This window comes from Mus caroli, chromosome 3 (assembly GCF_900094665.2).
Source record: "Mus caroli chromosome 3, CAROLI_EIJ_v1.1, whole genome shotgun sequence".
Taxonomy (NCBI): Eukaryota; Metazoa; Chordata; class Mammalia; order Rodentia; family Muridae; genus Mus; species Mus caroli.
Window position 1 is genome coordinate 116,401,897 of NC_034572.1, and position 24,953 is coordinate 116,426,849.

General features: G+C 41.1%; 1 protein-coding gene across 1 annotated transcript; it reads left to right on the forward strand.

Moving 5' to 3' along the window:
- Positions 1-20,300: 20,300 nt before the first annotated feature.
- Positions 20,301-24,724, forward strand: Fabp2 (fatty acid binding protein 2). Its single transcript, XM_021158811.1, has 4 exons — positions 20,301-20,706; positions 21,965-22,137; positions 23,920-24,027; positions 24,454-24,724. Exons 1-4 carry the CDS (start codon positions 20,640-20,642, stop codon positions 24,502-24,504), a joined length of 399 nt encoding a protein of 132 aa, XP_021014470.1. The 5' UTR covers positions 20,301-20,639; the 3' UTR covers positions 24,505-24,724.
- The last annotated feature ends 229 nt before the right edge of the window (positions 24,725-24,953 follow it).

The window sequence follows — 24,953 nt, forward strand, 5'->3', positions numbered from 1 at the left end:
TAACTAGGCAGGATTCTTACGCTTCGTTCCCCAATTTAAACCTGAAGCTCATACCAGTAGCTTGAAGATGAAATTGATAGGCCCTGTTCTTCCCAATGTGTTTTGATTAAATCACCTATGGTTTGTTTGTTTGTTTGTTTGTTTGTTTTTTAATCACTCCTAGTCTAATTGCTGTACTGGAATGATTAGCTGAGTATGAGTTCCTGGAGCATGGACATTTTACCCTAAAACCCTAGTTACACCAATTCATTGGATTATTATCTAGGAGCAATTTAGGTGGCCTAGGATGCTTAACAGCCACACTATGGAGGGTATGCACTCAACATTCATTGTCAGGATTAAAGGAATAGTTGGAAAGAAGCCCTGGGGAGATAAGGGGCGGTGATCGAGAAAGTCCCCAGGGGAAGCAGTCTGCTCCTGGACAGAGTAGGGTCTCAAAGGGGAAGGAAAGCCCAATGATGCTTTCCTAAGAGGCAAAGCTGCAGGGTAGAGCTGGTACCTGTCTTAGCCCCAGGCCTTCCTTTCTGCTCTGGTTTACAGACTGTTCCTATCTGGGGCCAGTCCCAGTGAGAACGGAGCTGGCAAGTGTGTGGAGAAGACAGTGTTGCTCCAGATGGGCAAGAGTCTTAGTGACCAGTGTGTTCACTGGGGCAGTTAAGCATCATTTTGCCCTAAGCTTCTACCTTCGCCACCAAGCCTTGCATTCAACTTGTGTACTCAAAATAACCACTAGACAACAGCATGCCTTATGAGGGCTTTCCCATGGTCCTACCAGATGACAGCTCTCTGGCTTATGGAAAGGCAGAAGAGAACAAAGGAGATGAAGATGTTAGTGAGCGGTCACTGTGTGCCAACCCTTTCCATTTCCAAGCAATCATCTTAGGTAGATGTTTGATCCCATTCTTAGTCCAGGAAGCAATGTAGGCAAGACTAGGTGACTAACAAGCGACATAGTGTCAAGGAGGCAGAAGGAAGATGAGATTGGGGCGCAAAGTCCACACTCTTCATCACTGGAGTAGTACAGCATTATGGGCCAACTACCTGGCACTGGGAAGAAGAACACATCTGTCACTTGTTAGCCACAGATAGCAATTACAATTCAGAGACCACCTACACCATCTTTCTTGACTTTAGATGAATGCTTTAATTTTCGGATTTAAGAGAATTGTTATATTTGCCATCTTCTGCCATCTATAAAAAGAGTTGGAGGGTCAGTTGAGATAGCGCTGTGTGTAAAAGCCTTTCCCATATAAGCCTGACAACCTGAGTTCAATTATTCGTTTCCATGGTGACAGGAGAGAACAGACTCCCAAATGTTGTCCCCTAACCTTCACACACTCCACGAAACACACACACACACACGTAATAATGATAATAAAATGTTTTTAAGAAAGAGAGACCACAGACATCTAATTAGAAGTTTTTCTCATGAATGATCTTTATTTATGTATCTATCTATGCCTTGTTCTGCATCCATATCTCCTTCCTCCAAGTTACTCTCCTACATCCCAGCTACACAGAAATCCACCATCAGGGGTTTTGTTATCTCTTACACAGCGGGGAAAGGGCTAAGGTGAGCATTTTATTGTTCAGATAATCAGGGTGCTTGCTAAAGTCTGCTAATCTCAGCACAAGCCTTTGTGTTCTTAGCATCTCTGAGCAAGATTGAGATATAGACTGCTCATAATCACCAATCATATTCGAGCCAGTTAATCATTTGTCAAAAGGTTTCTTTGGAGTTTCTTTTGATTATTCTCAAGTGGCCAAACTAACCCTCTGTAGAAATAAATCCCTTTAAAAAAAATAGAGCTACATTTCTATGTATATACACAGATACACACACACACACACACACCCTTCCTCACTAGCAATATAACTATTATTTAGATTTTTGGGTTTTTTATTATTGTTTAGTTTCTAACTAAAAAAGATTTTTAAAAATTTTAGTGTTCACTAGCTACAGCTGCATCATTTGAAGAGCTGCTTTTCAGGCCAGTTCCGTGATAGACTCCAGCCCCAGCCTGCAGAGCTCCCTGGTGTGTTGGCTTTCCGGGGCAGGAACAACTGGGACGGGAAGGAAGAAGCACTGTCAGGCCACCAGCTCTGCTCTAACCTGATCTAGCATGGGGAACACACACATTTGTGTGCAAGCTGGCTTGACTGGGGCTATCTCTCCAACAAGTCTGCTTGGGGAGTTCTCAGAGACAGAGATGCACATTGAAAGAAAGGAAGCTTCAAACGGTACAAATGTATACCCGCTGAACTCACTACATTATGGGATATTTATATAAAATACCACACAGACATTAAAATTATTTATAAACAGTTCCACTAAAGTAGTGTATTTTAACATTTATTGTGCGTATGTGTCTATATACATAGCTGTGTGTGAGCCTGCTCCTGTGCTGTGTTCGGCACATGTGTGGAAGTCAGAGGACAAACTGTGTCCAGCCCTTACATGACTCTTTGGGAGCTGAGCTCAGGCCGTGAGGCTTGGACCGAAAGCACTTTTACCCACTGAGCTGCCTCCCCGGCCCCAAATCGGCATATTGCTAAATGGAAAAAGTAGATGTCAGCACACTAGATACAGACTTAGAAAACATTTATCAGAAGGGATGAGACTGCATTGTTACACGATGCTGATAAAAATGGCTCCCAGCATAGTGAAAACCAGTTCTACCTGACTTAGCTGTCCTTACGTTTCTATATGTTCTGGCTTTGCTGAGAAAGGGCCTCTCTCTGATGGTTTTATGGTCAAGAGAGGTGGAAAACACAGTACGAGTGTTCTGGGAAATGTTTCCAGGAGACATTAGACAGGTTCGCCATCCACACAGCCCATTTGGCTGAGAGGCAGGGTGGCGCGCTTGTAAACAGCACGGTAACCTCACGTCCCTCTGCGCCGCACCTGTGTCCGCCCTTGTGACAGGTGTCCTCTGTGAGCTCCAGAGAGGCTGCGACTTGGTCGTCGACTCTGGCACACATGCCCTTTCTCCTTGTGCACTTTGGTCACTGAGGCTGCTGATGCACTTGTGCCTGGCCTCTGAGAGGTTAATTAGCTTCAGATTAGGAAATGTTTATTTTAGATGACTTGAGTTACCAGCATGATCTTCTGTAACAGGTGGCAGAGTCTACAGGAGTTGGTGGGGAAACAAATTTTGGACTTTTCTGTTTTCCTCGGGCCTCATAAAGATTCTCAAAATGTTATCTTTTTTTTTCCCCGAGACAGGGTTTCTCTGTGTAGCCCTGGCTGACCTGGAACTCACTTTGTAGACCAGGCTGGCCTCGAACTTAGAAATCTGCCTACCTCTGCCTCCCAAGTGCTGGGATTAAAGGCGTGTGCCACCACCACCCAGCAAAATGTTATCTTTAAAAGAAGTAGAATTGTTATTTGATTCCACGCCATGAAGTTCCATATAGCAAGAATACCAGGCCTCTAACAATGTGTTAGCATTTCATACAGCTGTGAAGAACACTGTAAGATGTACATTGCTGCAAAGTCAAACCATGTTCTTTAAAAAAAAAAAAATCTGGATCCCTTAGGTCATTAAATTAACTAGGAAAAAAGATACTGTGATTTGAACAACATGATTTTTCTAATCCTCATTTCTTGACCATTGAATTATATAACACATGAGAAGATGTATTAACACAACAAATATAAACAAGGAAAAAGTCTTTTCTAAGTTAGAAGCAAGACTTAATAAAGATAGGCTTACTTCAAAGTATGAGAGGAATAAAATTCACAGGAAAAGCTGCAGAGCTAATACAATTAGCATATAAATACAATGAAGGAAGGAGAAATACTCTTCAAAGAATGTCTTAGGGTAGTTTTTTTATGAAGTATTCATAAGATCTTTACAGTTGTAGAAACAGATTAAACTTGAAGAAATGGGAAAGAAGTTTCAGTTTGTACCAGGCCCGGGACAATGTGGGCATGGGACCAAACAATGCCGTTGGGAAAGACAGGCCTTGTTACGTGTGAAGACCACCCCCTCCTTCATGTTTTCTTCCTTGGTGGCCCCTGGTATCCTGATAAAGCAGCCCTTCCACAGCTGTAGACAATTAACCTTAATTTGCAAACACTCAAATCTGAACTCACAATTGCTCTCATGTGATCTGGAAGGTTTTGAGGAAGGTAAGAGATTCAAGAAGTTGGGGGGTCGGAGGGAGAGGTATATGTGTGCAAGAGGCTCTGATAAATTCATCAAGAATATATCCCAGAGCAGGCACTTCTCAGCTGCCTTAATGCTACTACTGCTATGAATCACATTGTATGTATCAGGTACACAGGATATCTGATGTGTGCAGGTAATGACCCACAGGTTGAGAACCACAGCCCTGGAGACGTGCAGACAAGCTAGTCTGATGGAAGCAATTTGCCAGTTGGGGTTCCACCTTCCCAGATAACTAGTTTGTGTCAAGTTGACAAAAACCAGCTCAGCATATAACCTATGTGGCTTCTTAAAGGCCACATTCTCTGATACCACCACACAGGCAATTAGATTTCAACAGGAACTTGGAAGAAGAAACATATTCAAGCCACAATAACCCCTGCTAAACGTTGTCACACAGTTTTGAATCACAGAGAGTCCAATTGCAAATAATTTTTGAAGTGGTCCAAGAACACAGATTCTGAAGTGGACTTGGGGATCTGTAACAGCAGCCAGCCAGAAAGCAAACAAAATAACTTCACTAGAGAGAATAGCAATGGCAAAACTCTTGTGGTAGATAGGGACAGAAAACCAACAGAAGGGAGTGAACTTATGGTCTAGTATCCTAGCTGTTTATGAGGTCAGACTGATCAGAACAAGAAATTCCCAAGTCTATTGCTGCATTCTTTTTTTTTTCTTTTTTTTTAATTAGGTATTTTCTTCATTTACATTTCCAATGCTATCCCAAAAGTCCCCCATACCCTCCCCCACCACCCACTCCCCTACCCACCCACTCCCACTTCTTGGCCCTGGCGTTCCCCTGTACTGAGGCATATAAAGTTTGCAAGACCAAGGGGCCTCTCTTTCTAGTGATGGCCGACTAGGCCATCTTCTGATTCATATGCAGCTAGAGTCAAGAGCTCCAGGGGTACTGGTTAGTTCATAATGTTGTTCCACCCATAGGGTTGCAGATCCCTTTAGCTCCTTGGGTACTTTCTCTAGCTCCTCCATTGGGAGCCCTGTGATCCATCCACTAGCTGACTGTGAGCATCAACTTCTGTGTTTGCCAGGCCCCGGCATAGTCTCACAAGAGATATTGCTGCATTCTCTCTGCACACTGAAGGAAGACAATGAAATGCAGAATTGATGGCGGCTGTGCTTGAGTGTGAGCAGCAGAGGCCTCCTGGGAAGCCTAAACATAAAACCAAAACCAAAGCGAAACAAAACTAAGGACTTGCCACCAAGACTTTTGTAGACAGCAGAGCTCCAAACACCAGATCCCCATTGTGACAAGTTTAGCCTTTGTCAGGACCCTGGTCAGGAGGGATAGAGGCATCCTATGGCCTAAGTTGGAACTATCTAATCTGTTTGCACCCAAACTTTGAAAGTCATCAATGTATGGTACTGCTGAGGGTATTGTGTTGACTTAAGTGATAAGACAGACAGAATGGGTGACAGAAACATTGCTGTCCTTGAAATGTTCTGTGGTGATGATCTCTTGAAAGTGAGAGTCCAGGACATGCTGGAGAGAACTCATCTTCCTGGTAGAAGTAGACCTAAGATTCTGGTGAAGTAAGTAGAAGCCTGATAGCAGCGTTTACCCATCAGAACAAACATCAAGGTTGAAGTGGCTGATGGGAAACACAACTGTGGCCATGACTGATGGCTGACAAACACAATACTCCCAGAGGCAAGACAGGCAAACACTGTGGTTCCCCACTCACGAAGTCGGGTACTAGAACCACTTTTAGAGATCTTAAGGGTATGAGAGTGATGACCCATATGGTATCCCCATCTAATTCATCAGGTTGGCCGCTACAGAAACCGAAAGGTCCTGGGGAATGACAGTCAACTAAAACAAAGCATCACCCCAAGAAGTCAACAAGGAAGTATATAAAACGTGGTACATGGAAGAGTATAAGTATATAACACATGATTCATGAAATAGTATACATTTATAGTCTTTCTTGAGAATTTTAACTCTCACATCCAAAGGACCTAGAAATTACATGCCTTAAATATTCTTTTTTTATCTATATTTTCATTTTATGTGTATTGTTATTTTGCATGTATGTCTGTGTGAGGGCATCAAATCACTTGTACCTGGATTACAGACAGTTTTAAGTGCCTTAAGCAGCAGGGGGTCTTCTTGGGATCAGTGCTTTTCTTTGATCAGATTGGCCTTCTAGACAAATATGGTTTTTACAAGCCAGTGGGGACTCATCTGAAAAGAAGAAACACTCTTCCAACAGAATGATTAAGAAAGCAGCATGATCTGAAACATAATCCTATCCAGTTTGTGCATCTACTTTTACAGTGTACGAGTCAGGTTTACATAGCAAATGTTTGGTAATTGTGGCTCCAGGGTTTATATGCCACAGGCTAAGACAACTTCTTGGACTGTTTTTAAACTTACCATAAGGTTAAATGGAGTGAGCACTAGCTCTGGCAATGGTCGGTGATGTTTTGAAGGAACAGCATGGGACTTTTTTGGCTAATGACTCCTTAGATTTAACTCACTCCTGGCACTGGCGTCTGACTTGGTGGTATAAGATATCTAGCTGGGCATTGTCTTTCACATTATTTGGTGATTCCATTTAAATTCCTTTTAGATGTGTGTCTTAGTCAGGGTTTCTATTCCTGGACAAAACATCATGACCAAGAAGCAAGTTGGGGAGGAAAGGGTTTATTCAGCTTACATTTTCCACATTGCTTTTCATCACCAAAGGAAGTCAGGACTGGAACTCAAGCAGGTCAGGAAGCAGGAGCTGATGCAGAGGCCATGGAGGGATGTTCTTTTCCCCTGGCTTGCTCAGCCTGCTCTCTTATAGAATCCAAGACTACCAGCCCAGAGATGGTCCCACCCACAAGGGGCCTCTCCCCCTTGATCACTAATTGAGAAAATGCCCCACAGCTGGATCTCATGGAGGCATTTCCCCAACTGAAGCTCCTTTCTCTGTGATAACTCCAGCCTGTGTCAAGTTGACATAAAACTAGCCGGTACAATATGTATATATTTTATAACACATTTAGAGTAGCAGATTTTGATATGGCTTTTCAAAAGGTCTTTAGTGTTTTTTTTTTTTCCCTCCCCACAGTCCCTTCTTCACCCTGCCTTCCCTCCCTCTTCTCCACTTCATCCTGCTATTCTTGTTACCTCTCTGTCTCTTTACAACACTATACTCTAAGTCGCCTTCCTGGAAGATGCCCCTCCTCCTCATCCCAGACCCAGCCCTCATCCCTTACAGCTCTCGGTCCCTTTCCAGCTTCCTAACCTCTGCAGTTGTTCAGATTAAAGCGCACACACATCTAAAACCTAATGCCTAACATCAGCATATGAGAGAAAATATGCAATTCTTGTCTTTTGTGTGCATTACATCACACAGGAAGATTATCTCCAACTCTGTCCGTTTACCGGCAATTTTTTTTTATTTCATCTTTTGTGATAGTTGAGTAATATACCATGGTGTAAATGTACCACGATATCCTTTGTGTAGATGCTGAATAAAAAATGAGGACATGACTGCTCCAAGGTATGGTTGAAAAGGAGGAGGAAGAAGAGGAGGAGAAGGAGGAGGAGGAGGAGGAGGAATCTATTGTAGATATGGAGGGAATAGCCAGAGGCATCTGGAAGGATCCAGACTGAACCAAGCCAGTAGACTGACTGGGCCATGTTAGGAGAGGGACAGAGACAGAGAGGGAGGGGGGAGGGAGGGAGGGAGGGAGGGAGAAAGAGAGAGAGAGAGAGAGAGAGAGAGAGAGGCAGAAAGCAGGGAGTCAAGGACTAAAGACCAAGAGGCCAAGAGAGCCCCTGGACCAAAAGCGCACATAGTATCAAGAGAGAAGCCATAGACCAAGAGGCCAAGAGCAAGCCAAGAGACCAAGAGGACCAAGAAGACCAAGAAGACCAAGAAGACCAAGAGAGTGCATAGGAACTGATGCTCTGTGGCTAAAAACTATACAGGGAAGAGAAGCTGGCTGGAGGGAAGCAGAAGCCCAGTCCTTGGAAGGGGAAGGTGTCCGGTAGGTGCTGGGGGAACTCCAGGTACTGAGTGATGTGGAGAGAGCTGGCCAGAGTCTGCTTTGTTAGCTTAGCAGGCACCTCAGCCATTTGTGCCAGGTTTCCTTGAGACTCAACACATGCTACATTACAGTTTAGATAGTCCAAACTAAGTCAGCAGCTTTCCAGACAGCATTGACAGAGCAGGGCTGTCCAACTGACCAATTGTAGGCCATATGTACAGTACAAGGTGGACAGAAGGGCCTTCAATATATGTTACAGAATGATTCTTGACCACTCAAAATCATTGGAACCTAAATCTTAAGTTTTTCAGCATTTAAAATCTTTTCCTAACACTTTTCATGACTACTTCAATAGCAAGGCAAATTTAATCCTTAGCACTAGAAAAACATGTTTTCCAAGCTTTTCCCAAAGTTAATAAACAATGCAAAAGCCATCAAGCCACAGACAGACAGACAGACACTCATACACACACACATGCACACACACAAAATATTAGATATAAAATTTAACTTAATCCTCTTTACCTCCTAATAGCTGAAGGGTAATAAAATCATCAATAACAAAGAAAACAGAGAATTCATAGGTCTGAGGTCTTTTTTTTTTTTTTAAACAAGCCAGGACCATCAGTCTGCATCCAAAAGTGGATATTTATTTACACTGACAACCAACCCACTGGAACCTGTAGGATAAACTGACTCAGAACGACTCTCAAAGGTTAGCCCTATGAGTTAGAGGCATTAGGGCAGAGCAGCTGGTGACATTGATCAAAAGGATAAAGAAACCCAGGTTACTGCTCTAATTGGTGGCATAAAGCTGGGAGTGTGGGGCCAAAATATGAATCAGACATGCAATGGCCAACTTTATTCAGAGCATCAGACAATTCATATTCTGAGAGTATTCTGAGGAACAAGCAAGGTCAGATGAGCAAAGGTCTGAGTTTAGGCTGTATACAGTTGTGAGGACAGTTCACTTGGCAACAACATCTGAACAGTAATAGCAGATGATGAGCAATCTGAAGCAAGCCCACTCCTATTGGCTACACCTGGGAGGGGCATGAAAGCACATTCCAGGAACAACCCATGTTTACAAGAAACAGAGGACACAAAACTCTTGTATTTTGGGAGTTGTCTCACAAGCTCTCAGAGTCCTCCTCACATACTCCATCCATGGACTGTAAAAGCCAAAGTTATGTTTTAAGTCTTAATTACTGCACCTAAGAGATCCATGGAACAACAGTGCCTCTAACCTGTTAACCCCTTGCCCAAAGACAGTTACTTGCTGAAATGCTGTAGGTTATTGTTAATGGGTGATAACAAGCCACATGTTTTTGTTTCCCTAACCAAGTTGGTTTGACCCAACTACACCAGATGTGCCTAGTCACATGCAGGGGGGATGTATGTGGGCAGGAAGCACATCAGGATATATGCCTGCCTCAGGACATATGATTGAGAAATATGGTGACTTATGGGTTTGCTTTTATAAGCCTCTGCAAAATGTGACTGGTAGCCATTTTATGGGAACCTGGGAATAAACCTGGCCAGAGTCCATTATCTTGGACAGAATTTAATTAAAGTGTCCTTCAAATTTGCCTCAAAATTGTAGTAGTAATCTTATTCTAGACCAGTAGGATTAACACAACCCATCACTTTCTTTAGTTTTACATCCATAGTGTGTGTCCAAGGCCTACTAACGTGTTTCCCTTGTAAGTTCTAGTTCACAGTCCTTCGTTTAACTATTAAAATAAATCAATCATTAGTATTTAAAAATTGATTGTGCTTATTTTACGTCAACATAAGATAGATGGATGAACATGTTTAATTTAAATTGAACTTTTTCTTTCTTTTTTTTTTGTTGTTTGGGGGGTTGGGTTTTTGTTTGTTTTGTGTGTGTGTGTGTGTGTGTTTGTGTGTGTGTGTGTTTTCAAGATAGGGTTTGTCTGTGCATCTCTGGAACTTGCTCTGTAGACCAGACTGGTCTTGAACTCAGAGATCTACCTGCCTCTTCCACCCAAGTACTGGGATTAAGGTGTGTGCTACCACTCAGCCTGGCTTAAATTGAACATTTTCACTGAAAGTGAAAGTCTCTTAGTGAAAGTTAAAGAAACAAATGAGAGACTGGAGAGATAGCATGTAAAACATTTGCCTTGCAAATGGAAAGAACTAGGTTCAAATCCCCACAACCCACACAGAGTCAAACCTAGCACCATATGGCTGGAATCCCATAATTCCTATGGTGAAATGGAAGCTGGTAACAGGAGGCTTCGGGGAAGCCCATGGGCACCTCGCCTGACCTACACTGTGGCAGAACAAGAGGCTCTTAAACAAGATGGAAGGTGGAGGTTAACATTCAAGGTCAAAACAGGGGTAGCGGCACATAATTCCATTCACACACACAATTATGCACAAACCCATGTACACACAAAATACATACATGTACATACACAATACAAGAAAGGGTAAAGAAAACATTAAGTTGCCTTTCAATTAAGCCCCATTAATTGTGGTTTGGTTTTTGTTTTGTTGGTTTTTTTTTTTTTTACTTATAATTAGCGAATGGTTGGGCCAATTTGAGTCATTAAGGAAAGTGTTCCCATTTAAGTTAGTCTGATGTCCTAGCAGAAAAAGGATTTAAGGGGCACATTTTGATTGAAAGAGTAGAGATGCTATGAGCAAATTGCAATGTCTGATTGACCACCTGTCTCAAAGGTTGACCTCGAATGTAGATGAGCTAAGTCAAATGGAATACTGTGCTCAGATGTTGCAGCAGATCTATAGCTACCAGGCATAAGCAGCACCCACTGCCACCCAGGGCAGCAACTTAGGGTACTCCCCAAAGTGGTTCTCTTTATTCAGTCTTATTTCTATCATCTGAATTTAGTCTTTATTTCCCAGTAAGGTTATAATAATGTCCGACTAGCTCCTCAAATATTTTTATATTTTCTAAATTACCCACACTCACTAGCTTGTATTTTTATTTTAAAAAATACAAAGAAAGTATATATATGTATGTATGTGTATATATATATATATATATATATATATATATATATAGAGAGAGAGAGAGAGAGAGAGAGAGAGAGAGAGGGAGAGAGAGAGAGGGAGAGAAAGAGAGAGAGAGAGGGAGAGANAGAGAGAGAGAGAGGGAGAGAGAGAGAGAGAGGGAGAGGGACTCAGGAGATGCTCAGTCTGTAAATTGTTACCCACGCAAGCATAGAATCTGAGTTCAGATCTACAAGACCTATATAAAAAGTCAAAAATGATCATGCATGCCTATAAGCCCTGAAGATCACTGGGCAGCCAGTCTAGCCAAATCAGTGAGCTTTCAAGTTCAATGAATGTCTCTATATCAAAAGAATAAAGAGTGAAAAGGATTGAGCAGCCGAAAGTGGTGGTGCACACCTTTAATCCCAGCACTTGAGAGGCAGAGGCAGGTGGATTTCTGAGTTCAAGGCCAGCCTGGTCTACAGTGTGAGTTCCAAGACAGCCAGGGCTACACAGAGAAACCCTGTCTCAAAAAACAAGAAACAAAAAAACGAAAAGGATTGAGCAAAGTCGTTCATCACCCAGCTTTGCAAACACATAGGTACTAACAAGTACATATACCACATATGCACAACACATATGCATGCACAACAACAACAATAACAACACACACACACAAACACACACAGAGGAACCCCTAAAGATAAGGAAATGTTGATGTATTGATTGTTGCTTGTTTTATTTAGTTAGTTTTTGTTTTGAGATAAGACTTCAACTATGCCCCCGCTGGCCTGGAACTCAGTATGTAGCCCTGACTCACTCCATAAGGAGCCAGAGTCCCTAGTAATATCCTACCATTTAGACAGTTTCCGAGCCATCTATCTTCAATTACATTTCTTTGGGAGCCTGCAGATAGGGACTCCTCAGTTAAGCTGCAAAGTAGGTGAAGAGTCAAAAGATTATGCTGGGAAACCAGGACCTTGTACCATTGAAGATAGTTGTATGCAGTTCGTGATTTCTTAACACACTAGAAGATCAAACACTGACAGTCTGTCTCTGAATGGAAATGGATGCTTTTTTTTTTTTTTAAACACAGAAATGGGCAAAAGAATTAAGACAGAAATAACAGGTAGCTTTAAAAGTGAGAGGGTATAAAGTTAGGGGAGAGCAGGGCGAGGGTTTATTCCTTCCTGTTTCCATGGAGTCATCTCTGAGGAAAGGGTAAAAGGCTACTGAATGATTAAGGTGCACACCACACCTTGTTATAATGCAGAAAAGCACACAGAAGACTTGCCAGGCAAGGCAGATGACTGGGGTGGGATTAGAAACTACGAATGTGGCATAGTAACACCATTATCAGGATTTTTCCTGATGTTTTGCTTGGCTTTTATTGGCAGTTGGATACTGATTAGGATAGAGGATGCATATAAACCCAGAAGGGGCTCGAGCTTGAGGGAGAACAGCTAATTGACATTTTCTTCAGACTGTTAAAGCAAAGACTTATCTCGAGTCACAGGAAGGAACGCATGAACAAAGTAAACAGGGCAAAAGTGGCTTGCCAAGGCAATTCTGTTTGTAAAATGGGTGTGCCGAGGCCCAAACCTGGCTGGCAAGCACACAGGACCATGATGGTTGCCATCTTTTGTCCCTGCCCTAGGTGGTGACTCTGTGTCACGCCATTGGCAAGAGCTTGACTTCACTATCTGCCTCAATTGGCTAAAGAGGGAAAGAGGAGGGCTCAGAAACTGAGTTCCTGCTGGAACTAATTACTGCTTATAGAAATATAACAATTTTTTTCTTACAGAACCAAGAGCTGATATTGTGGGAAAAGGGGAACCAAGAAGACAAAGCTGCCAGTGTAGTGGCCTGCACTCAAAGGCCTGGGAGAGCAGTGACTCATCGCATGACATAGTGTTGAGTCTAAGGAGGGAAAGCAATGAAGTAGCAATGTAGAGAGTGGGGTTAGGGAAGTGGAAGGCCAGAGAGATGAGGCTTATCTGGGGTCACTAAAGATGATGGCACACCAGGGTTTTCAGTAATAGGAGACTGATAAAATTAGATAGGCGTAGACAGCTGATAATTCCAGGTAGTGCACTATGTAGCCAAGATAGATGAGATAAGATGGTATCTAGAAATACAGAAACAGGTTGGAAGATAATAGAGCGGAATGAAAGTGGGTGTAAAGAAAAAGGTCTTCATATACACATATACATACATATATATACACACACACATATATATATATATGTACATATATATATGAAATATACATGTACAAATATATGATATATATGAAGTGCGAAATATATATATGGAAGGTGTGTATGTATATGATGTTTGTGGATGTGTATATTTGTGAAAATTCATTTAGCTGGGGTAGTGAGGAGGTGTGATATTGCAAACCCATCCTTGCCACTTGTGATGTAAGGCACTTAGGGGATACCATGCTTAATGAGAATCCATCCTCAGGATAGACTCACACCATGGAGAAGCCACACTTCCGCAGGCATAATCATTCAACTTGGTGGACGTGCCTGGAATTCTATGCCTTGGGAATGGAGACAAGAAGATCTCAAGTCCAAGACCCAGTTGAGCTACACAGCAAAACCCTGTTTCAGAAAAACAGAAGAGGATAAAAGAAATGAGGACTGCCATTTTTTTAATAACTAGTATGATGAATCCTCCCAAATCATGATTTTGTTAAGAATCAGGAAAGCATCCATTATATTTTATACAGCCATTATATTTTAGACATCCCTGCATATTGCCAAACCCAGTCTTTGAAAAGAATCCAGGCAGTCATTTCAAACTCTGAAACATAATGAAACAAGTTTTAATGGTCCATTAACATAGAATGTGCTAATGTTTGTTGGCAAACTTTAGAATGCCCCCTTTTCCCATTCTTTGCTAAGATGCTCAGTAATCCTAAAACTTTTCTGTAAATCCAATCCTTTCTGTTCATCTGTTAGTCTTTGATATGTAAAGGCTGAGCAACTTGGGATAAGAAACAGAATCCATAAATTCTGAGGTAATTCTACCATGACTTATAATGCTTTTTTCTTCTTGTGATATGTAGAGTAAAATAACCTAGAAATGTCTTTTCCCACTATTTAGTGGAGCAAAGGGATTTCTGTGAGATTCTAAAGGTCAGTCGTCGGAGAGATAAGCTTGGAACATCCTCTTTCCCTTGCTGATGGCATTTCTGGACATCACGATAGTGATATTTGTTTGTTATCACAAATCTACCATCTATCTTTTGGATTATACTCAGACCTTTATACCCGGGCTCGGGAGAGTTATCTAACTCACCCTTGGCAGTTCAGAGCAGGCTCAGAAGAGCAGTCAGAGGCCATGACGGAACGCTTTGAGGTACACAATGAAGATTAGCAATGTGCTGTACCAGCAGTTGATCAAATCCAAGCTAAGCAATGTGTTCTTTACTCTCCTCTGGAGACCTGGGTATGAATTAGCAGAAGCTTTTGCTAATGTCCACTGCTTCCACTAAGCGAGGTGAGGACTACAGAAGCCAGAGAGAGGGCAACAGAAGTCCATAGTCTCCACAGCATCTGCAGCCACATCCCCATACTTCCACCAAACCCTAAGATACTACATTTTATAGTTCTATAAGAAAGGGAAATAAGTAGGCTAGGTCTCCACTGTTAGCTAGCTCAGTCTGCCAAGGAAAGTCTATAAGGAAAACGTTATGCTGCCCACAGGTTTTATATATATATATATATATATATATATATATATATATATATATTTCCTAGATAGATAGATAGTGAGCCGGAAAAGTTGTATGGAAGGAAAACTAGACAAGAACTACAATGTTAAAAAATTGAGCAGGGCATTTAAACATTTACTGATGCTACGATACGAAGAAAATGGGTTTCCAAGCTGACAAATGGGAGCTAAACTTTAATACGCCCATCTGTTAGCAGCATGCGTGGAGCCAAACAGTATTCTCTTACAACGGAGCCTTTTGCTCCTTTTTAACTAGTTTGAAGTGGCTATAGACAAAGCAGGGAGTCCTGTTATTGAAACACTCTCAGCTGAAGAGTGGTAAGAAATCACTGTAGTTCTTTCCTTCCAGACCTCTTCCTTGAACTATTGCAGAGGCTGTGCGATCAGAGTGAAAATATACATCACGAGACAGCACACTGTCCTTTCAGCAAATCTGTACTAGCCAGAAAATAACTTTCTAATAAAAGCCAAATAAAATAAAATAAAAGAAATGAAATGAAAATAGCAAAGCAGACAGAAACCGGGGATGCTCTTACTACATTGATAGTGGTGCAAAACTTCCTCTCTTAGACAATGAGGACAGAAACTAAGGTTTATTGAGTACTTGATTTCTACCAGTTGTTCAAATTGGTACTTAACACATGATTTAAAAAACAAAACAAAAAATCCCAACAACCCCCCCCCTACATATAAGGTATTGCTATCTTTCTTTTATATGTGGGGAAATGGAGGCTCAGGTCCATTGAATAATCTGAGGTCATGAATAGTAATGGGTTTTATGATTGCAATACTAAAATTTGTTGGTTTGCTTCTAAAATACATGCTTTCCCCCTTTAAATTATATCATATTTCTATTTCACTGGCCAGAACTCCTTATTTTTATAATAAGGATTGGCTCTATTACCTATAAGCTTTAGATAGATAGATAGATAGATAGATAGATAGATAGATAGATAGATAGATTTTTTAATGATGTACGTAATGTGTGACTGAGGATTTGTGGATGTGAGCACATAGGTGCTCACAGAATCCAGAAGACAGTATCAGATGCCCCAGAACTGGCTTTCTAACCTACCTGCATGCTAGGAATCAAGCTTGAGTCCTCTGTAAGAGCAGTGTGTGCTCTTTTTGCTGTTGTATGTATGTTTGTTTGTTAATTTGTTTGAGACACAATCTCACTACAAAGCCCTGGGTGGACTGGAACTTGCTGTAGACCAGGTTGGCCTCAAACTCACAGAGATCCATTTGTCTTCCCCTCTCCAGTGCTGAGATTAAAGGCACGTGCCACCACACCCGGCTACAGCATGTGCTCCTAACCGCTGAGCAACCTCTCTGTCCTGTGGCTTCTTCTTTATATATATATATATATTTTTTTATTACATATTTTCCTCAATTACATTTCCAATGCTATCCCAAAAGTCCCCCATACCCTCCCCCCNCTCCCCTACCCACCCCGTTCCCACTTTTTGGCCCTGGCGTTCCCCTGTACTGGGGCATATAAAGTTTGCAAGTCCAATGGGCCTCTCTTTCCAGTGATGGCCAACTAGGCCATCTTTGATACATATGCAGCTAGAGTCAAGAGCTCCGGGGTACTGGTTAGTTCATAATGTTGCTGCACCTACAGGGTTGCAGATCTCTTTAGCTCCTTGGATACTTTCTCTAGCTCCTCCATTGGGGGCCCTGTGATCCATCCAATAGCTGACGTGAGCATCCACTTATGTGTTTGCTAGGCCCCGGCCTAGTCTCATAAGAGACAGCTATATCAGGGTCCTTTCAGCAAATGCTTGCTACCTGTGGCTTCTTTAAAAAACATTTGCTTATTGAAAATTGTATACTTTTACACAATTTGATCCTAACTTCACCATCATCTCCCTCCCAATGGCCCCTATCCCATCATGTCATCCATTGTTGTTACTATAATGCATGCTGCCCATATACCCATGGATATAGGTCTACCTAATTGGAACATGGGTAATCTACGTGCCAAGTCCCCAGAGGACAGTGACTCTCCCTCTCCCAGCAGCCACCGTCATCCACAGGCTTCTAAATCCATGAATCTCTGTAAGCAGTGGATCGCCCGAGAAGCCTCTCCATAGGCTCCAGTGCCTAGGACCATTCAATAATTTGACATTGCAACATGACTATAGGATGCCATTCATGAAGTTCATGATAAAGAGCTGAGCAATCAATGTATCAAAAACATTGCAAAAACAATCCCATAATGTTTTAAGCTAAATTTACAATTTTAAAGTGTGAGGCATTCATAACTCTCCTGGAGCATATGGGCCTCACCTTCTAGAGCAATCCATAAACGCTCCAATTTCCTCCCATATTAAAAGCGTGCTAGGTTTTTGATGCTTCAGAAGTGATAAGGCTTCGTTATCTTTGAGACAACACAGCTGGCTTTATTAAATCTGAGGTTGTGAATGAGGAGAGCTCTCCTTATTAGAACCCTCCTGCTTGTGTTCTGACTTCTCTTTATGGAGCTAGTAGAAGGTAATTTACTATTTAATGTGCTCATTTAATAAGAATCAATGCAGCGTTGTTGGGGGCAGAAAAAAAGAACTTGGCTTAAGGACTGCCATTTTGCCTTCAGACTTCATTTTACCTAAGCTGACCAACTCCTCTAAGCAACACTAGTTCCCCAAAACGTACTTCTTACCATCCCTCTCTCTAAGCAACAATGGTTCCCCCAAAACACAGTGCCTGTTCCTAACAACAGAAAGAACAAATGAATTTGATTGCTTGGGCAAAAAGCTTACATTCAATGTTAGTTGACAATGATGGAACACTTGGGAAAGTCCTTAATCCCCAAGTTCTGACTGGTAAAAACTGTAACTGTAAAGTAGCTCAGACACTTGTGGGGTTTATGCTTAAAATCCTACTTCAGCTCCTCCTTCGGGCCGCCAGAAGAAACAAGGCTCCCGAGTCCTTGTCTGGTAACCCTGGTGGATCATTGACTCTGCTTACATGGTGGGAACTATAAGACTTTGCTGATTCACAAGCCCACTGCTGTATTCTTTCCCCTTCCTCATGGCGCCGGGTGACAGCACAACTTCACCCAAAACATGATGCCCAATGGACAACAATCAAAATCCTAAAATGTGAATCTGTTCTCCAACGTAGTGTTCAGATGTATTGGAATCTTCCACCCCTGGTCTAGAGTGGAATTTCAGCTTCTTTGCTGCCCTGAGTTAGTAAGACTTTCTCTGAGCACAATCATTCTTAGTAATCATCTCTTTTTAGTAACTGACATCTTAAGACTAGTTAACAATCAAGATTTCCTTCTTCGTGCTGCTACAAGTTTTTCCTCTTCCTACACAGGCCTCTATAAGCCAAGCCAGCAGCAAAAGAAAGGACAGATGTGGATTCTAGCTATTCTCTCGTGCTCCATTGCCTCCACCCCCTCCCCCAACACACACACACACACACACACACACACATACACACACACACACACACAAACACACATACACACACACACACACACACACACACACACACACACACTCGGGCAATGGTTTCTCAGTCTATCTAGTTTGGAAATAACAGAAAATGAGAAAAAAATTAAATACCATACATAACATTTGGCTTTTGTTCTCTTTTCACACTGGTCCTAAGAGTTTTGTGTAAGACAGCTATGTAGCCACTCTCTGGTTACTTTGTGGGTTCTTCTTTCTTTTACTCTTTCAATCCTCTAACACTAGATAGGAGAGAGAAAAGAATATAGGGGGAAAAGGAAAGAAAGAGATCTTTGGCTAATGTTATAGTTAGACTACTCTGATGACTAGGGGCATCACATTTTTGGGGACAAGTTTGATCTTCTCAGTCAGGAATTTTATTTCTTTCTTCTTTCTTCTTCTTCTTCTTCTTCTTCTTCTTCTTCTTCTTCTTCTTCTTCTTCTTCTTCTTCTTCTTCCTCTTCCTCTTCTTCTTCCTCTTCCTCTTCCTCTTCCTCTTCCTCTTCCTCTTCCTCTTCCTCTTCCTCTTCTTCTTCTTCTTCTTCCTCTTCTTCTTCTTCTTCTTCTTCTTCTTCTTCTTCTTCCTCCTCCTCCTTCTCCTCCTCCTCCTCTCTTCCTCTTCCTTGTCTTCCTCCTCCTCCTCTTCTTCTTCCTCTTCCTCCTCCTCCTCCTCTTCTTCTTCCTCCTCCTCCTCTTCCTCCCCCTCCTTCCTCCTCCTCCTTCCTCTTCCTCCTCCTCTTCCTCTTCCTTCTCTCCTTCTTTCTCTCCTTCTCTTCTTGTTTCTTCATTCACATGACTACTTACCAAACACAACCAAAAACAACCAACCATCTGCAGCTGGCAAAATCACACCCCTGCTAGAGCACGAAGCAAATCATGGACAGCTGATTCTGACATTCCAAAGCAGCCCTATACACCACACCAGGGATCAAAATAAAAACACATCCCCATAGTGTTTCTGTGTTTTTAAAAGAAACTAAAATTCCAGAATTCTCACTACACACCCACATTTCTACCTCTTGAGATTTTGCTTAGTGATCTATAACCCTTCAAGACAAAACCAACCAAACAAAAAACCTCATGATTCCCAGGGCATCAGACAAGTATGCCAGGAACCAGGGATATTTCTACCAACCTCTGATAACCCCAAATACAATGCAAAAGGGCATATTAGAAAACATAACTTCAACTAACAAACATTGATTGGAGTGTGTTGCTCGAGGTTGGCATGAGAGGAGGGAGGGAGGGAAACTGGATTTGATTATGCCTGTATTGAAATGCCATGTGGAATTCCTTAATTTACATAATTTACTCACATTAATCAGAATAAAATATTAAAAAATAAAGAGCTAGCTGATATGTAAACATTGAGAACACATTCAGTGAAAAGATTCAAACATAAAAAGACCACCTACTATGCAGTTATATTTGTATGAAATGTCCATAGAGGTAGAAAGCAGCTGAGAACCTAATGGTCTAAAATAGAAAATGAACACCCACTGCTAGAAATTTATGCAGTTTCTTTTAGGAATAATAACACTGTTTCAGAAATATGATGATAGTGATGTTTGGGCAAATAGCTAATATATTAAATTTAAGATTAATTTTATCTCAATAAACTAATCTTAGAAATAAGATTATTCCTAATAAAAATACATTTTTAGCTCCAACAATCACTCAAATTTTAACTTTGAAATTGCATTTGTGTTTAGTTTTGTAAGACTCCTGTGAAAGGCTTGGGGTATAAGTCTCATGTCCCCGAAGTTTGATATATGTTACAAATTATATTACCTGCTACATAGTGTGCACTTTGAACTTGTAAATAGAAAACTATCTTGAGAGTTTCTTGTTGTTGTTTGTTTGTTTGGATTGGTTTATTGCCTAATTCATTTTTGTTGTTTGCTTTTTGGCTAGAGTGGAACTCCCTATTAGACCAACCTAGAACTGGCTGCCTCTGCCTCCGGAGAGCAGGGATTAAAAGTGTCAGCCATCATTACCTGGACCTAACTCTTGAAATAAAAATGCCTACATGCTGTAGTTGAAGACAGAGGAGGAATGATCATCAGATTTTAATTCAGTTGAATCCCAGCAGTAGATTCAAAGAAAGCATGGGAAGAGAAACCAAAGGAGCCTGGCATGTGAGGCGGTTAGGTTATCTCCTGAACTTCGAACTTCCACATCACAGTATGAATTGGTTCGAAGATAAGAAATAGAATAAATTCTCTCTAGTGGACAGGACTGGACCTCTGCTTTCCTAGAGACACACACAGCTGAGATCATGGCATTCGACGGCACGTGGAAAGTAGACCGGAACGAGAACTATGAAAAGTTCATGGAGAAAATGGGTAAGCACTGGCTTCCTGTCTGTTTGTTTTCTCCTGTCTGTGTAGTTACTGAATGACCTATGATGTGGTAAGGCTCTAGCTGACTGATTTTTCAGAGCCAGGAAATCCATATTTGCACCTCCTGCTTTAGGAAGAATATCTTGTCTCCCTCGGGCAAGCCCTGCTCTCTGAAACACACCAAAGAAAGAGACACCTGTGGTTTCTTCCCTTGCCTGGTAATTGCACATGTGCAATTAAAAACTGACATGTTTGCATTCATTTAAAAAAGAATATTATAGTGAGTTATAATTTCCAGAGCTTAAAAAAAAAAAACCCACGGGATTATAGGGGATTAAAAAAGCAAGGATCTTTTAATAAAGTAAGAAAAGAATTTTATCAAAACTCAGCTTAAATAAATTATATGTAATTCTTTCCTCTAACTTATCTAACTTTAGGAATAACCATAAAATGCTGTATATTCTTCACAGAGGTGTAATTTAAATACTATAAATGCCTACTAATATTATAGTAGCTTACACTACAAACTAGGCAAAAATGTTTCATTGCTCAAAATAAAGCCTGAATAAATTATCTTTTACTTTAGGGTTCCTGAATTGAAGTTTATAAAATTTCATATTATAATGAATTAATCATAAAATTTCCTAATAATTTTTCTGGCTTAGGCCAGTGAGAAATGTCACAAAGAGTCAATACAATTACAAGGCAAGCAAACCATGGTGGTGTCCACTGGAGATCTTAACAGTCTTGAGAGTGAAAAGATTATAGGCTAGCCTGTGCTATGCAGCAAGTTTGGGGCCTGCCTGGGTTACATATCAAGAGCCAGTTTCAAACAACAACAACAAAACAAATAAATGCAATTTTAGTGTTGGAAATTAATAAATACCCAGACCTGAGGTTGTGTTTCTTTAATATATGAATATACCTTGTAATTCTTCATTTGACATTGCTGAAATTTGGCTGATCATTGAAGCAAAAGGTTTGTTGATCTTGTTTTTGTTATCCAGGGCTAAGGTGCTACACTTTGTAGCTTCGTTTACATTTTCTTACTTTGGAAAAGCAGCTTGAACCTTCTCTGGGTCTGCCAGAGCTTCCCCTTTTTACTCTGGAAGCATTTTTGGTGGTGTTGAGCATACACTACACGATTTGCTCTTTCCATACCCACAAAATAAAGATGAGTAAGGCAAAACAGAACTTGGAAAGAGAAACCCTTTCGGTGACACTCTGATTTCATGCCCCTTCCAACCTCTCTCCGTTGCAGGCATTAATGTGATGAAGAGGAAGCTTGGAGCTCATGACAATCTGAAACTGACAATCACACAGGAGGGAAATAAATTCACAGTCAAAGAATCAAGCAACTTCCGAAGCATTGATGTTGTGTTTGAGCTCGGTGTAAACTTTCCCTACAGTCTAGCAGATGGAACGGAGCTCACTGTAAGACATTCTTTTAAAATTCAATTTTATTTGTAATTCATTGTTTACATTCCATATTCCATTCCCTGCCCTTCCCCACCCACCCTCTGTTCCACATCCCACACCTCCTCCCCACCCCACCCTGTCTCCATGTGGATGCCCCCTCATCTCCCACCCTACCAGACTTCTAAAAGCCCTGGGGCCTCCAGTCTCTTGAGGGTTAGGTGCATCATCTCTGAATGAACACAGACCCTGAAGTCCTCTACTGTATGCGTGTTGGGGGCCTCCTATTAGCTGGTGTTTGCTGTCTGGTGGTCCAGTGTTTGAAAGATTTCAGGGGTCCAGGTTAATTGAGACTGCTGGTCCTCCTACAGGATCACCCTTCTCAGCTTCTTTCAGGCTTCCCTAATTCAACAACAGGGGTCAGCTGCTTCTGCCCATTGGTTGGGTGCAAATAACTGCATCTGACTCTTTCGGACATTTTTTTATAAGCAGTGCACTCTTGACTTTTTTTCAACCAATACAAAGTGGTTTATCCCATTGAATGAGGCAGCTAATGCAAACCTTTTTCATTTACTGAAGAGACCAGTGAAGTTCATTTATCTCTTATATTTCGCACATTGGCAAAATGTTTAAATATAATATTTCATTATGATACACATCTGTGAAAAAGCGATATTGAATAATAAGACCTAGACTAATGCTCTTAGATTGACTGAGTGCAGGGATAGGCTCAAGGAAAAGGAAAGTTTTATGTTTTCAACTCTACATGAAGGTGGCCCGCAAGCCTGCAGTGTTCGTGATATTCAAACTTAATAACTGCTTTATAAATGTACTTGAACAATAACGGTAGGGAATGTAGCTGAATCAGGAGACCGCCCCAAGCACAAACCCCTGGGTTGTGCTTCCAGCACTATATAAAAACTGGCCATGGTCACAAGGCCTGTGGTCCCAGGACTTGGGAACTGGGGTTCATAAAGCCAAGCTTATCTTCAGATACAGCCTAAGTTTGAGCCAGCTTGGGCTACATGAGATCTTATCTGAAAAAAAAAAAACAAAAACAATAATTAAACAATTAATGAATGAACAAGTAACCAAATTGAGAGTCTAGTGCATCATAGGTCATTAAGAATGTCCCTTTCAATGTAGAAGATAAAAAAAATTAGGTAATCAGCTTTCCAGATAATTTCTCAAAACCTTTTTTAGTCGTCTTGGAGTTTTTCTAGTCAAATATATTTGCAGTGGCACGCGCACGCACATGCGTGCGATAGGTACACAGGGAGAAGCCAGAGGGGGACATCAAGTGCCCTGCTCCACATCTTATTCCCTTGAGACAGGGTATCTCACTGAACCCTGAGGTAGGCTGGTGGCCATGGAGGCCCAGTGATCCTATCTCTGTCCTCTGCAGCACTGGTGTCAGGCACATGCGATCACACTCTTTGATGGTGGATCCTGGATTTGAGTTCAGGTCCTCGTGCTTGTGAAGCAAGTTCTCTTACCAGCCAAGCAACCTCTCCACCCTGCCCTGACTGTGTAACTGCTGAACACCTAACTTACCACTAATGAGAGCCATTACTCACCAGCATGTAGCAACTCTCCTGGGTGCGGTGCTCAACAGTTGCCAACACAGCCTTGAGTCCCATAGCTCATGTACAGTGCTCTTTCTGACTCTGTCATTTCTCAGTCTCCATAGATGTAAATATGACTTCATATCACCCAGAGGGTCACTGTGAGTAGATGTGCGTCTGTTATATTAAATATATCCAAGACTATAATAAATGCTGCTTTATTACTGTGACACAGGGGACCTGGACCATTGAGGGAAATAAACTTATTGGAAAATTCACACGTGTAGACAATGGAAAGGAGCTGATTGCCGTCCGAGAGGTTTCTGGTAATGAACTAATCCAGGTGAGTTGTAAGAAACATTAGTAAATACATTCCAAAGACGAAAGTGATGTGGAGTAATAATTTTGATCTTTTCATATATATATACATATGTATATATGTTTGTGTATGTGTTTATGTGCATGTATGTATATGTGTATATATGTACATATATGTATATATGTGTATGCATATGTATATATTACAAGACATATACATGGCATTATTTATTGAAGTGCTTACTTATATACATACAGTAATTCCTATTTTAACAAAAAACATAAATGCCTACAAACACAAATGTAATTTTAATGGTTCTATCCTGTATCTTCATAAAATGCTATCAGGTAAAAAAAAAATGCTAGGATGGATTCTAATCTTACTACCTTTGTTTCTTTGAGATTTTACCTTAATGGCACATTCTTTTTTATGTCTGTTAACATCTTTCAGACCTACACATATGAAGGAGTCGAGGCCAAGCGATTCTTTAAGAAGGAATAAGTCAACTTCTCAGAGTCTGGAGCAACGCTGAAGAGCTAAGCTGATGTCAGATTTCTTTCTCCATCATGCTAATGCCAGGCTCATTCGTCATCTTATCAGCACTGGTCTCCAGCCTTGTCAAAGCTAATGAAGTAAAAGCTAATTAGAACTTCATTTGCTTTATGATCCTTAAGATATACATGAACTAGTCTTTTAAAAGAAAATAAATCGTGTTCTCACATTGCTTTGTATGTAGTGTTTCCTTTAAAAAAAATGTTTGTGCCATATGCATTGACGACTGTTTCTTAAATATCATGTGTGTGTGTACTGAGTTGTGACTTTACTGAACATTTTTATTTTATTTTATTTTTTTATTTTTTAAAGATTTATTTATTTATTATGTGTAAGTACACTGTAGCTGTCTTCAGACACTCCAGAAGAGGGCGCCAGATCTTGTTACAGATGGTTGT